This window comes from Xiphophorus hellerii, chromosome 12 (genome assembly GCF_003331165.1).
Source record: "Xiphophorus hellerii strain 12219 chromosome 12, Xiphophorus_hellerii-4.1, whole genome shotgun sequence".
NCBI lineage: Eukaryota > Metazoa > Chordata > Actinopteri > Cyprinodontiformes > Poeciliidae > Xiphophorus > Xiphophorus hellerii.
The window spans coordinates 4244189-4259678 of record NC_045683.1 but is presented as its reverse complement, the minus strand read 5'-3'; the positions used below and the strand labels follow the sequence as shown (position 1 = coordinate 4259678).

The window sequence follows — 15490 nt, the reverse complement described above, 5'->3', positions numbered from 1 at the left end:
TCCAAGTAGTCACCTGAAAGTACAAATCAGAAAAAGCAGTACTTTAATCAAATCTATTAAAGCAAAAATTCAAATAGTATATTATTGATAGTATGAACCACTAGTAATGTTCATTAAGGATTTAATCAACTGTCATCTGGATTCGACCTTTAATCCAAAAATCAGTGATGCATTCAGGAACAGATGAGAACTAATGTTTTTAAACATGAAAATAAATCCTTTGGAGGTTTTAATATGCGTTTCAGTATGTTGAGTAGAGGATATAATGGGCCTGGCCGATGTAGCCCACTTACAGAGAAGATCAACATTTCATCACACCTATTGAAATGTTCGCACATTTTAAAAAACATCTTATCTATATGTACATTACCTTTAAATCATTAAGCAAGAAAGTTATTTTTAATCTTAGTAGGCATTTGTAATAGCTGCACAGTATTTTATTGTATTTGATCTACTATAGGTGAGGTGTCTACATAAAAGTCTACATACAGGTGGGTCTCAATAACTTAAAATATCTTTGAAAAGTTTCTATTTTAGTAATTTGATTCAAAAGTTGAAACTTGACTCTTGAGATTTACCACATACCTTTTGTAGTAGTCTTATGTTAAGTTGCTTTTCTGGAAAATAAATTATTTTTTTTTTATTTTTATTTTTTTTACGTATTTTTCTTCTTAACCCATTGAACATTGAATTGAAAATTCATGTGCAGTTTTAGTGTACAAGAGAAATGTGAGCCTTGCTAAGCCATAATATTATTAAACTATAATATTTTTACTTTATATTAAAAATATAAATTTCAAAATACCACATTGTTTTGAGTATTTTGTATAGACCAGGTTTTGTGATATGGATGGAGCTCATGGAAGTCAGTGTTCAGCACTGTGTTTACAACATTTACCAAAATGGCCTCTACTTTCAGTAAAAATGTAGAATGCTCTAAAACTGTGGAGCAAATTTAGAAACTGGGTCTTTAATTTAAGGTGACTCATAGTTTATGCAGGAAGAACACATATTTATTCGCAGACACAGTTCTCCATCAAAGAATGGATTTTAGAAATCCGCGATTTTCGTCATTCCAACACAAAATATACATTTTAGCTCCGTTTTCTGACGACCGTTGAATGTATCACATCTCGCGCTGTAGGTCTCTTATTAAGAGAACAAACTAAATTCGGACATATTTGTGATCGTTTAAGTGGTAAAATTTCTATTTATTTGCTCTCCGTTAAGTTTAAAAGTAAAATGTTACGATTACTTAAAGGTATTTTTAAGTAAATGTCGAACACAACTTGGAAATAAACCAATGTTTAGGAATGTTTGCGAGCATTTCCGTGGTAAGTTCTGTTTAAAAATGTTTCGGCTAGCTAGCCAAAGCTATGAGCATTATAGGGCTAGGGTTAGCCAAAGCTATGAGCATTATAGGGTTAGGGTTAGCCAAAGCTATGAGCATTATAGGGTTAGGGTTAGCCAAAGCTATGAGCATTTTAGGGTTAGGGTTAGCCAAAGCTATGAGCGTTATAGGGCTAGGGCTAGCCAAAGCTATGAGCATTATAGGGCTAGGGTTAGCCAAAGCTATGAGCGTTATAGGGCTAGGGCTAGCCAAAGCTATGAGCATTATAGGGCTAGGGCTAGCCAAAGCTATGAGCGTTATAGGGCTAGGGCTAGCCAAAGCTATGAGCATTATAGGGCTAGGGCTAGCCAAAGCTATGAGCATTATAGGGCTAGCCAAAGCTATGAGCATTATAGGGTTAGGGTTAGCCAAAGCTATGAGTGTTATAGGGCTAGGGCTAGCCAAAGCTATGAGCATTATAGGGTTAGGGTTAGCCAAAGCTATGAGCATTTTAGGGTGTCTATCTTAAGATAAATATTTTAGAAGTCATATTAGCCATTGTAAAGTTATGTATTTAAGCTTACTAATACTAATGTCTTCTCTATACAATATATTAAAATAGATGTGAATGGCAGCAAACGTAATTTAGGTATAATTGTAGAAATGGTAGATTCATTAGTTTTGATTACACAACTTTGAACCAAATCATTATTTAGATTATAAAAATGTATAAAGTGATGTTAAATGCTTATTTTCATAAGTACATCCCCTAATACAATTTTGTTTTAATATTTGAAGTTTTCAGGACAATATAGAGAGCTTTCAGTATTTAGCTGTATTTAAAACACTTCAGGATGAAAACTAATGGTTGTTAAAAAATTTTTTATGTTGACTCAATTTCAAAGTCCTGTTCTGAGTATTAGTAGCTACCATAAAATAATCGACATTCATTAATTCGTTCCTTAAATGCCTGGTGTATCTAATTAAAATCATACCTAAAATAGTTACAACGTTCAAATGAATAATCTCAAATTAATTAAGCATCTGAATGGCAGCAGAAAAACAAGTAATACCTGTTTTTATACATTTAGATATACAGTAAAGGGTAACATGGCTGACAAAACAAAACAAAAAAAAAGTGAAAAAGGATCGTTTTGGTTGTTCTTGGTCGTTCTTTGTTTTACTTGTAATAGTCATTTAGGCCAAGTTTATTAATGAGTTTTGACATTGTTTAACAATAAAAAAAAACATGCAGCGCTTTATGACACAAAGTGCTTTTCAGAGTAAATACGTTTTTAAAGTGAATTAAAAGCAGAAAAAAAGCCCTGACAGCTGTATTATTTAATACTTTGTATAGAATTAATCTACCAGTTATAAAACAATTCACACAGTTTAAGGGTCAGTTTGGTTTATTGTTCTTGATTTTTTTTTTCTTTTTAATGTTATCAGACCCAAACCAAAAGACCATCAGGAATAGTAAAGCCATCATTTATAGTTTGCATATCAGTTATTCTCAATGTCATGTCATGAATAAAATCAATGGTTAATAACTAAAAATTGCAGCGCTGGAGGACTGAAACTGAGAAATTAATTGTTTTTCACAGATTATATTAAAGTATAGATAATACAAACTCAGTGTAGCTGTTTGTTTCTTTAGCTTGTGCTGCAAGCTAGTGGGGTGGGTGGAAAAATATTTTTAGACCTCATCATCTCAAAGATCCTTGTTTTCTTAGAAAGTTATTTACTTTGGTATTATTTCTCTGTTGAAGGTGAATTTCTACAGAGTTTTTACATGAAATGTTGAGAAGCTGAATCAGCTGGATCTCGAAGGAAGGACGATTATTTATAAACCAGAGGCAGATCGTTAACGTATTATCAACACCCGAGTGAAAATCTGCTCCTGCTGAGACTCAGCGAATCATCAGATACGGAAAATGAATGAAAGCAGCGCCGTTTGGTAGGTTTGATGTATCTGTTTAATACCTTTACTTGTAAAATTAATATTATATTGTTTTGCTAACTTTACAGCGTCAGTTTTTGTGCCGTCACTGTAGAGTATTGTACAGAGCAATCAGATCCAAACAGTTTTCTGCGTTTCTAAAAATTATAAGCATATTTCAAGTCTGTACTTCTATATTTTTAAATATAAAATGATTGGTAATTTGATCAGGTACTTAGTGCTTTCTACCAAATACTTTTTTACTCGTCATTTCTTGGAAGGCTACTTTTCACTTGAATAAAAATATGTTGAAGTATAGCTTCTCTTACTTGAGAACAATTTTTGGGTACTCTACCCACCTCTGGAATAACTGATAGAAAAATCGATTGCTGCATTTGAAGTGAAAGGCCTGTCAGTAATTAGAAAGTATTTTCAGGAAGTTGTTGTAGACTGTGACTTGTGTTTATGTGTTTCTGCCTTCAGTAACGCTTCTAATGAGGCTGAGATGGATGAAGAGGCGATGCTTTCAGACCAGGAATCTGTCAGTTTGCTGCAGGATCTTCCTGCTTTCCAAAGCAGATCGTCTGCCGTTTCAGGTTCTCATGAGATTAAAAACAAACCGGAGCTGAATCAGCAGAAAAGAGGGAAACTGAAGTCCTGCAGAGGTGAAAAGTCTGCGTCTTCATCACGATCAGGTGAGCTGGAAAAACATTAAAGCTTCATGTTTATCGAGATTATATTAGAGATTTTTTATTTGTTGGGTTCTGTTTGCTCAAAGCAAAAGTTCCAACTGAAAAGAAGCTTCACAAGAGAAACGCGAAGGGAGAGACTCTTCTTCACAAAGCGTGTCGGAGGAAAGATCTGCCTCAAGTCAGAATGCTCCTTCAGGCTGGAATCAGGGTCAACATGGAGGATTATGCAGGTTTGTTACAGCTTAAACATTTCTGTTTACTCCTCCATGTATAACAGCATTTTTTCATTGGTTCTGTCAGGATGGACACCTCTGCATGAGGCCTGCGTTTCTGGAGACGAGTCTGTGGTGGAGGAGCTGCTGAGGGCTGGAGCTAACGTTAACGCTCTGAGCTGTGAGGGCGTCACACCGCTGCACGACGCTGTTTACGGTGGACACCACCAGGTGAAGGAAAAAACTCTCAAAGAATGTTTTGGCATATAAAAAGAAAGAAAAAAAACACATTATTTAGATACAGAAAACATGCATGAGGTGAAAAAGAGCTGAGTTTATTCTCAGAATATGCGCAGCAAAGTATAGTTTATCTGCTGATTGCTTTACTTTAAATTAAAAACGTCAAAAGATTCAACGGGTACCTCTCTTGTTGTGAAAATGAAAAGTAAAATATTCCTTTTACTTATTTGGTTTTAACAAAATATCGATAATTAGTGCATGTTTTGTTTTCGATCCAATGTCAAGGCAATACAGGGCACACACTGCAAAAACACAAAATCTTACAGATCTAATCTAATTTCTAGTGTATTTCTAGTACACTTTGAAATAAGACAAAGCTAACTTTTTCACAGTCCCGCAAATATTATCTGAATTTTTTATAATAAATGGCTGCTTTCTCTGGAAGAGTTTCTTTCTACTCTAACAGAACGTTTGAAATGTTTTTTTTCTTCTGTGTAGGTTGTGAAACTCCTCCTTGAGAACGGCTCAATCCCTGCCGACCAGAATGTTGGTGGAAAAAGTTTGTTGGACATGGCCGAGGACAGGAGTATGAAAGAGCTACTCTTGAGTTTCCAAACATCCTATGAAGACCAAATGAAGTCTAGCAAAGGGGCAACACGATGCGGCGAACCAGGTGAGCATCTAAAGAAGAAGAAATTTATTGAGACATCTGGTAAAGGTTTAAAGTCCTGAATGATTTAGATTTATTTAAAGTTGTGAGTGTTTCAGACCTTCATCCAAGAGAGTCGGGTGATACAGGCGGAGAATCTACTGATGTTCAGCTGAAACGGATAAATAATGTGAGACTTTTTCACATATTGCACTTTTTCCTTTGAGCTGTTTGTGCTTCTACTTTATGCTTATTATCAAATTAATGAAATGCATTTCAGTGAAAATGCTTTTGCCCCTGAAAGATCCAGTCTGTTATTGATTCATTTACTCTTCTGCTCCAGCTGCTCCATATATGGTCGTTCACATCCTGTTTCATGAAGGCAGTCACCATAATATCTTTAGTTATCTTATCCGAAGCTGGAGATTTAACCACTTTTACTTAACATCGTTTTTGCTGTTTGCATCAGTATCACTGGCTGCGTTTTTATTACAAATGTGAGCAAAACTTTGTCAATATTCTGCTAATGTTGGAAAAACATAATTTTGCATATGTTGTGTTTCTGTTAAATAAGAAACGCAAATAAAATCACGTGTGAATCACTCTTATTCACGTGATAAGTAATTAAAAACCCCGCATCTCCATCGTCTTACAACCACTTCCCGTCTTCTTCTTTATGGTTTGCACCAAAACTATATCCATTAGAAGACTTTATTTTCAAAATGTTAAATTGTGCTGTTATATGGTGAATGGAAACTTGGCTATTCTTGGATAAATGCTGCATCATTTTACTGAAACCTTTTGCTTTGATTTCGTTTAGTTCAGAGCAGTTCAGAGCAGTTCAGAGGCGGTTTCAGCGCTTCTGGAGGATGCTAGGAGGAAACAAGCAGAAATGTCAACCTGGCCTCCAAAAGATCTCAAGGATATTGGTGAGATCTGTTTCAGTTTTCATCAGCAATTTTAGAAAAAATATTGTACATTATCATATTTAACATGCTCTCCAATCTAACTGCAGTTGTTCTGATTTTCAGGGAGATGCAAAGAAGTTTTGTTGCAGATCCAAAACGTTCTGATGGATGTTCTCGCCAAGCAACGTTTAGAGAAGAACGATCTGACCCACAAATTCAGGTCAGTTCAGGAATATCATTGATTAAGCTAAAGCATTTTCAGATTGGATGGGCAAATACTGCAAAGTATGCTTTTTCTTTTTAATTACTCTCCTAATTTGAGAAAAATACAAATTCTGCTTCTCCATGTTTGGTTCTGGTTCTGGAGATGAAGAGCAGACCAGAACCAAAAGGCCTGAGAGGTCTGGCAGGTTGATACAACAACAGCAGATCTTTAAGTTATTCAGTGATTTATAAACAGCAGCATTTTAAAGTCTACCTTCTGACCATCAGGGAGCCAGTGAAGAATTTTAAAACTGAGGTGATGTGCTCTATCTATCTTCCTGATTTTAGTCAGAACACCAGCAGCAGCAGCGTTCTGGATCTGATTTTTTTTTAGTCAGACCTGTGAAGACACTGTTGCAGTAATCAATGTGACTAAAGATAAACGCATGGATGAGTTTCTCTGGATCTTGCTGAGACATTGGTCTGTAATCCTGAAAATGTTCTTCAGGTGATAGAAGGCCAACTTTGTAACTGTCTTTATGTGGCTCCAATGTTCAGGTTAGAGTCCATCATTACACCAAGATTTCAAAATGGATCACTACTTTCACTAGAGTTTGGATTGGTGTTTGAAGTCCTTGAAAATGCTTGAATTTTATGGTTTGGAAAGTGCTTGATTTCTGTATAAAGTCCTTGAAAGTGCTTGATATTCAAATTGTGCATTTTCGTAATAAAGTGCAATCCAATGTTTGAGTTTTTTACAGTTGAAACCAGATATTTTATTACACATAATAAAAAGACACATGCATATTGTTTTTTATAGTTTCTGCCAGCACTTCTTGGTAGCTTTATAAAAAGCCAGTGGTGCTAAAATTTCTTGTTTTTGCATTGTTACTAAAAATTGTAATTATTATTCCATAAATGAATTATCTTTCTTAATATTTTTATATCCTGAGATGCACATGTGCAGTTATGCTGCTGATCTGTTTGCACATTTATTCCTCCTGATAACAGCATGATTATCTCTTTTTTCCAGGGTCGTGTCTCACCACCTTTGCCACCGAGTCCTGAAAAGTCAGTTCTTGTCTCTGGCTTCAAATCAGAGACATTTGGTGCAACTCCTCCAGAAACAAATGCAACTGGAAGAAGCTTTCACTACAACAAAGGCTAAAATTTCAGTTCAGTCCTTGAATCATCAAGTCAGCGTTGCTGCTCCCACTCTCCCTGACCTGCAGAGTGAGGAAGCCGGAAGCTGGAGAAATGGTCCACAAACCAGAGCCGCTTTGCAGTTTTTCTCCAAGAAGAAAGGAAAGAAGGCGTTGATACAAAGAGGGGCTAACGATGATGGTGGAGGTCTGCGTCAGCTCGTACAGAGCGGAGTATTGCCCAAGGGCAGCGATTTACATCTGACATTAAAGGTGACATTCATCTCTGAAGAGTTACCATTAACTAGGCCTGAAACGTTTAATTGTGATGAATCTAAATAATTGACAATCACAGTTTGGTAGTAACTAGCTAGATTTACTTAGCTACATTTACTGGAGCTACTTTTAGGAAAAAAATTACTTGTAGGAGTATTTTTACTTTTACTTGAGTAATTTTATTATGAAGTATCTCTACTCTTACTTGAGTAAAATTTCTGGATTTTCTACCCACTGAATGAAAAACACGTTTTAACCAAAAATCCACTGGACACACACCTGCAATTTTTGTTAAAGTTTCATAATGAAACAAACTGATTTGGGAAAATTTTTCTTTTGTGTTATTTTGTTATGTTATATTGTAATTATCTTATTTATATGAATAATTTTCAATTTATATTTGGATTTTTAAAGCAAAATATAATTTTTTTCTTAAATTAAAAAGCATTTTTTGCTTTCTTTATTAAATATGAAAAACTAGTATTTAATAATTTTTAAACACTAAATGAATTATTATTTGATCAGTTACTCAGGTCTTGAGTAGACCTTTTATTCACTTGAGTAATTTCTTGGTTAGCTACTTTTTACTTTTGTTTGAGTAAAAAAAAGTAAAAGTATTCTACCCTCTTCTGCTGTCTATAAATGTAGTAATAGATTAATTGTTAACTTGAGTATACGGACTCAAAAAATGCTGAAAGAACAACACACTCAGAGCAATAATCAAAACAAAGCTACACAAAATATATGCATTTTGCATTTAAGATAAATGCAAAATTATCTTAAATTCTTTAAAAAAAAAAAAGTCCTATAAAGCAACTTTTGCTGTCCAATTACTAATTGGTTAATTGAAGAAATAATTAACAGATAATTCTTAATTTATTGATGTCAATACAAGCAGAAAAGGCCTGGACTTTTCAAATGCAGATGTTAGGAGTATTTTTAGCTGCATATTCATCCTTTTCTAAAAAATGATCAAGCGTTCACTGAAGGAACTGTAGGTTGTTGCATTTTAGGCAGTAAAATGTAGATTTTCTGATTTTAAAAAAGGAATTGAATTGTTTATTTGAAATTTAAACTGTATTTGCAGTATTGTATAAAAAAGGCTTAAGTGGCTAAGTGAAAATTCTGCAGAATGTGCCATTTTTTTCATCCAATTAAATAACTAAAATAGTCGTTAGTTGCAGACTTACATCTAAGTCTACGTGAAATGAATGGAATGTTTCTGTTGCCTTTTGGTGCATTTAGCAGCTGTTGAAAAATAATTGCTAGTTGATTAATAAATGAATTATGTCTTCATTTCTGTTGCAGGGTAAGCAGCATGTTGCACAAGTTCTCTCTGGTGGCGTAATAATGAGCAAAGGGAAGTCGTATCGGACTCCAGAGTTCTGGCTGGAATCCATTCTTGGTAATAACATCCCTGTCGGCTCCATGTATGCTCTGAACAAGGTTAGTCTTCATCGTATCACTGAAATGCCACCTTACGGTTTCAGAAAAATGGCCCTGATTCTTGAAACATTTGAGTTTTTCAAAAGTTTAAGTGAAGTTGTTTTTCTTTACTAAGCACCTTTTCTATTGATATATACATGTTACATAAAATCACAATAAAATAAATGGAAGCGTGTGGCCGAAACTTCACAAAATAGCCAAAACAAATCAAGATGTATGAAAGCTAGAGCTGCACAAAACATCAAACTTTAATCTTCATCACAGGTTGCTATTGCTGCAAACCGATTGGACACAATATTTGGTGCAACGTTTTTTAAGAAATAAATTGTTTATTGATTTTGCATGGAAACTAAATGCATTTACTGCTCCCATCTAATAATTTTTGGCACTGAGAGGCTGAAACTCACAGATTGGTCATTATTTAGTAATAAAGAAAGAAACTTGGAGGTTAATTGTAATAAATTGTAATTGTAAATAAATTGTAATAAAGAAAGGTTAATTGTAATTGACTCAAACATGATATTTTCCCTTCTCTGTCTTAAAGATGACTTTCAGAGACAAACCTTTGTCTTACTACTTGCTGAACTCAGAGGCCAAACAAAATCTGTCTGATATCCGTCTTCATGCTGACAAAGATGATTCTACTGAACCGGAGCCGAGTTTAGGTGAGTTGGTCATGTGTCCAAATACAGCAAACACTTCCAGATGAAAATCCCCTCTTTAGACTGACCTCAAGCTTTTTTTCTGATGAACTGAAAACACAGAGATAAAAACATAACATTTGTTTTTGAAAGAGTTTTCTTAATTTGCTTTAGATTGCCAAACTACCTCTAAATTCAGTGTGTTTTGGGTCAATAGCAGATATTTTTGTGCCAGTCTGAGTTACAACAACATTTAATTTCCCTTTGTGAGAAATACAGTATTTTTGAATTGAATTGAAATGAAACATAGCAATTCACTTTAGTTTTTGTTTGTAAAATAACCAATCTTGAGTAACTTTATGGTGAAGAAGGGTTAAATTTATGTCTAATTAAAATGCGTTCAGACAGAGATCTGTGAAAGAGTGCAGTTTTTTAGACGAATTTTTCAGAAATTGTTGGATGTTCCATTGATTTCAACGGGGCGCAAGATGATTGAAAAAGCTGAATATTTAATAAACCGTAGAAGATGTCACTACCAAAAGACATAGCTGCAATGTCCTGCATAAGCAGGATATGGTGGAAGTTGAAAGGTTGAAATAGCACAAAATATGAAGAAGTAATGTGGCTAAAAGTGTATGGAAACAAGTAGAAGAAATAGCAAGAATTAGGATGTCCTGTTGAGTATTTTTTTGTAAATTAATTTCATAATTAAATATCTATTTTATTTTTATACACTTTGTATAGCCCTTAATTTCTTTATATTTTAGATCGCTTTTTTTATTGTGAGTTATTTATTGCTATTTCCTAAGTAAATTAACCCTTTAATAGCCCCAACTTTAACTTTATGCTAACGATCACCTGCCTTTCTTGTTCGGTACATTTTGTACTTCATTAACAGTTTTATATTTTAATTCTCTGCAGAATCAGTGGACCCATATCAGCTCTTACGAAGAATTCGTATCATCCACTTGGTGACCCCTGAGGAGATGATTCCAAACGCTGTGATGGATTTGTACTGGGACAAGCTCATGAACCAAGACCAAGTAGAGTTTGACAACTGGGAGCTTGAACTCTAGCTGTGTCTTTATATTTATGACCCTGTAGGGTTCTGTTTTATTTTACACTATTTTATTTTATGTGTATTCAGTACATAGTAGTTTGTTCTTGCTAACTAAAGTCAATTGCAATTACTTTGTCATATCTAGGGCAAATAGCTAAAAATGACAAGTAATCGGGGCGTGCTGTGGTGGCGCAGGGGGTTAGCACGCCCCACGTTTGGAGGCCTTAGTCCTCGACGCAGACGTCGCGGGTTCGACTCCCGGTCCCAACGACCTTTGCCGCATGTCTTTCCCCCTCTCCTCACCCTCCTTCCTGTCTGCCTACTGTAGAAAAAATACGAGCCACTAGCGCCGCAAAAACTCTTCGGAGAAAAAAAAAGAAAAAAAAAAAAGATAAGTTATCAAATAAAAGTGCTAGTATAATTTGTATATTATGGAAAGTTTATTTACGTTTGCTGATTTTTTTGTGTAATATACAAACTTTGTAACAATTTTTTTTTTTTTTAAAGTATTTCTCTTGAGAGTCATTAATCCAGCTTTTACGGAAGACCAGAAAGGTCAACAAAAAGCAAAAGCTGCAACACAACAGCAAAGAGCCACATCAAAAGTTATGCTGTCAGGTTAACATAACTTCTGTTGTTGCTTTTGTTGTTGCATTGTTGTTTTTGCACTTTGCTGACCTTTCTTGGCCTCTGTATATTTCAGAGTGAATTCAAGACGTTTTCCACCGACTTAGAGTAACTCCAATCAGCTGATGTACATAATTTATGAGTCTTTAAACTGCCGCATATTTTAATTAAATGGATGCTTTTATTTGTTCCCCATATGTAATTTTTTTGTTTCTCTTTTCCTCTTATCAAAACCTACAAACTGTCATTGCAAAAGAAGAGACGTGTTTGATGCAGACTGTTGCATTCCTGTGATCAGGAATGTGTTTTGTGTTGTCATTGTTGTGTAGAGATACAGCAATACTGCAGCAGAAGAAATAAAACAAAAGGAATCTCGATCGTCCTCTTGATTCCCAGTATTTTCCTGGTCGGTATGAATAATTTTGGATTCTGTCCCCCTGATTTAAACCCAGTAAAATGGAAGTTTTGTTTCTGTCAAAGGTATGAACTGCAGTTTTAGCTTCACTTGGTTCAAATTATATTAAAAAAATATCTTGGGCGCCTTTTGGTGTCCAAATATTAATTGGAAAATATGTATTTTTAGCTGCAGAGGCATCCTTTTCCACAAATTAGACAGCGTTCACTAAGGAATTCTGTGTTGTTGCATTTTAGGCAATAATATGTTTTGTTTTTATTTAAAAAAAGAATTAAATTAATTCTGTATGTGCATTTTCTCATGTATCTCTAATATTGCATGAAATAAGCTTAAGTGTTAAATGAAAAATTTGCAGAATGTGTAAATTTTTAAATCTGATTAATCAATTAATTGTCAGAATAATCAGTGGAATAATTATTAGTAGCAGCCCTAAAAATGTCAAGTTGAAATTGTTTGAAGGGGCAAAAATGCTTTTTTCATTTCTTTTCTTTTGTTTTTTTAGTTTAAATTGCCAATACAGTACAGCTTAATTGGTTTTATTTCATTTGTCTCTGCTCAATAATAAACAAGGTAGATTAATTTCAGGACCTGGATTCTAAGAGGAATTAGCAAACCAAATGTTTGTCATTAATCTGTGTTAGTCCAGGGCCGCACAAAATCCCTTAGAGGGCCACGGGGCTCCTGGCTCAAGCTTTGGACATGCCAGATCTAGAGAGATTGTGGAGAGGAATAGTCAAAAAATGTCTCTGTATTCTCCAGCCTGTATGTGTAGAAGATGAAGTTGCTTTTTTTAACCCCACAAATGTACTAAAACTGACCACAGGATAGAGCTCCTGCAATAGGATATTTTATTGTATGACTTTTATATAGATATTTAAAAAGGGAGGAAGCTTTGTGGTTGAAAGATCCCTCTGGAAAAAAATTCTTCCTCTCCTTAAAAACGTGCAAACACTAGAAATTACTCATTACAACTCAATTATTCAGATTTCTTCTGCTCTTTTTTTCAGGAGGGGAGATATTGGGTCAGACTTTCTACTTGAAGTTGCAGATCAAACCAGCAGGTGGCAGCATACACTCCATAGCTATCCACAGAACTGTTTTCTGAGAGGGAAGATGCCCCTCCACCCCACCCTGCAGAAACAGGATGTGTCCAGACATGGGGGTTTATGCAGTCATGTGACCACAATCCACACCTCCTCATGTCTTATGTAATCCCCATCTTAGCCATGTGCTACCCCCATAACCAATGACCTACATATGATTATGCACCCACTTATCTACACAGTTGTGAACTTTTTCTGCTTCTCCTAGCAGCTAACTTGTTCACATCATAGGAAACTGTCAGTCATGTTTTATAGGTCGCTTTTAAATTGATAAGTTTTCTGACAAATTGCCGCACATACATGCCTTTGTTCATGGAGTAAGGGAGCTGTCACACCACTTCCTCATTGGCAGTCTGGTGAAAAACTGCATTGTTTGTTCCATAGGGGGCAATTGTTAAACTCTTTTTGTCAAGAAAAAACTTCAGAAGTTAGAAAAGCTTAAAAAGATTGTTGTTGTTTTAGTTGCAGATGCAGATGGGAGTTTGGAAAGATTCATTACTTCACTGTGCACTGCATTCTTTCCAGCCTGTTTTGTGCTCGCCTCCTTCAACCAAACTGCTTATGTCACTGCTGCAACCCAGTCAGAGATGAGTATTGTCTGGGTGCCTATATGGAACCTCATTGCTACCAAGAACTATACATTAAAAATATTAAAACAACATTTCATGGGGGGGAGAATCAACTTCATTAGTTCAGCACTTTTGAGATCAGTGTGAAATTTAAGCAAAACTAAAATCAAAGTCAGGAATAAAAATTTAATAAAGATCAATTTTGAAAAGAACTTAGATAAAAACATTAAAAAATAGTACATATCAGTTAAATAGCCATAAAGCTACACAAACATTTTTTAAAAATCCTCTCTTTTTTCCTCAGGTTGAATATAAAACATCACAGCTTGAATTAAGGTGCATTTCTATGCTTGTGTACATTTTTATTCAAACCAGAACTATATACCAGAACTATATATATTTTTTGTTTGAAATTATATTTCCCCATGGAAACTATTTCACCACTAAAGTGTAACAGAAAATCAACAGACCCAGCAGTCATGACATTCTTTGTAATTGAATGATTAACTGAAAGGGGTGTGTGAAGTGTGAAGCAGTGAAGAGTTGAGTAAGATCATTCACTCTGTGACCAAACTGTTGGCCCTCATTTCTATGGATGAAGACAGCATACTTTGAACATCCTGGTTATAGTTCATACCTTACTAAAAAACTTAATAGCTATCTAGTGATCTAGCTTACAAATGTATGTTTATAAAATATGAAATAGATTTAGTTTTATTACAAAACACACACATATACATAAAAATATTTTTTTATATTTATATATTTATTTAAAGAACCTGCTATGTGCATATTAGATTCAGTTTAATTGATTTATTTCACAATTTCATAAATAGAAATGGACATTTAATTTTTAACCTGAATTCATTCATTATTTTCCGCTTTTTATTGGCATCGACAGGCTTCCATACCTCTCCACTTACACCAATCATAACAATAGAAGTGGGCGGGGCTACGCCAGGTTTGGTTGTCACACTCATTGGGTAAATAACAAACCACCCACTTATTTCGAAGCCTACGGTTGGGGGAATCACGGGACGTTTAACGTTGGCGGAGCTAAAAGAAACAGAAATGAGACGTGGGGATTCATTTAACGAAACGGACGGTTTCTGATAAGCAGCTGGCGGTTACTGCAATCGCAGGTTGCTGCTGTTTAAAAAAAAAAAAAAAAAAAAAAAGAAAAAAATTCGGGGTGTCCTCATCTGTCGCGACGCAGCGGCTAACGAGCTAACTGCCCGCGGATGAAGTGAAGAAGTCCTCTCGGTGTGCATATGGAGCCAACGACGCAGCGGTTACATTTATAGGACTGTCGGAGCTGGGTGTATTTCCTGTAAGAGGTGTTATCCACACTAGAATCAACCGCTTTGTTGTTCGTGTCCTCCTGGTGTGTGTGCTGGAGGAGCGTCCCCACTACATGTATGCTAGCCAGCTAACGTACCCAGGTTTTGCTGTCAGGAGCCGAGGGACGCCGACCTGGTTCTCCCCCCTACACGCCACTATGATATGACGGCTTTATTTTAACTGCGGGATCCCCTCTCGAAGTACCGGACGCGGAGCATGCAGGAGAGAAGAGTCCAGATAAACAGATAGGGGACGTCGGACGGTACCGAGTTTTAAAAAGGACTGCGTGGTTAATTCACCGCCGATTAGAGGTCGCGGCAAGGAACATTGAAAGATGAAGAAGTTTTCCAGAATGCCGAAGTCCGAGAGCGGAGGACTCGGAGGGGCGTCCGGTACCAGCTCCAGCTCAGGGGTCAGCAGCTACTTCGGGAAAGTGTTCGCGGTTGGCCGGTACCAGGTCACAGTGGAGGAGCTCGTCGCAGAAGGTATGTTCTCCATTTCTGGGTCACACCCGCCTTATCTGGTTCTGTGAAGATCCTCCTCAGAGATGGATCAGATGTGTGTGTAATTGGTTTGCGCTCCCCAGTAAAGCGGTCTTGTTTTCCCCCTAAACGCCCGTTTGTGTCCCAGTAACACGAAATTGTGTCTGCAGTTGGATCTTAAGGAGGTCATTCCTCCGCAAATCCAGGTGGTTGC

The 15490-nt window shown here is 35.9% G+C and overlaps 2 protein-coding genes across 3 annotated transcripts in view; both read left to right on the top strand.

Annotated features, from left to right (window-relative positions):
- Positions 1–2629: 2629 nt before the first annotated feature.
- On the top strand, positions 2630–10917 carry LOC116729295 (ankyrin repeat domain-containing protein 31-like). Its single transcript, XM_032577723.1, has 12 exons — positions 2630–3287; positions 3753–3964; positions 4048–4191; positions 4262–4404; positions 4912–5086; positions 5182–5252; positions 5883–5991; positions 6094–6190; positions 7208–7589; positions 8901–9038; positions 9583–9703; positions 10601–10917. Exons 1-12 carry the CDS (start codon positions 3265–3267, stop codon positions 10753–10755), a joined length of 1770 nt encoding a protein of 589 aa, XP_032433614.1. The 5' UTR covers positions 2630–3264; the 3' UTR covers positions 10756–10917.
- Positions 10918–14437: 3520 nt separating this feature from the next.
- Positions 14438–15490, top strand: part of bmp2k (BMP2 inducible kinase) — a 56670-nt gene continuing 55617 nt past the window's right edge. For both annotated transcript variants that reach the window (XM_032579743.1, XM_032579741.1), the window contains exon 1: positions 14438–15279. In XM_032579743.1, the coding sequence (XP_032435634.1) occupies positions 15129–15279 (151 nt within the window). In that variant the 5' untranslated portion in view covers positions 14438–15128. The remainder of the gene's footprint in view (positions 15280–15490) is intronic.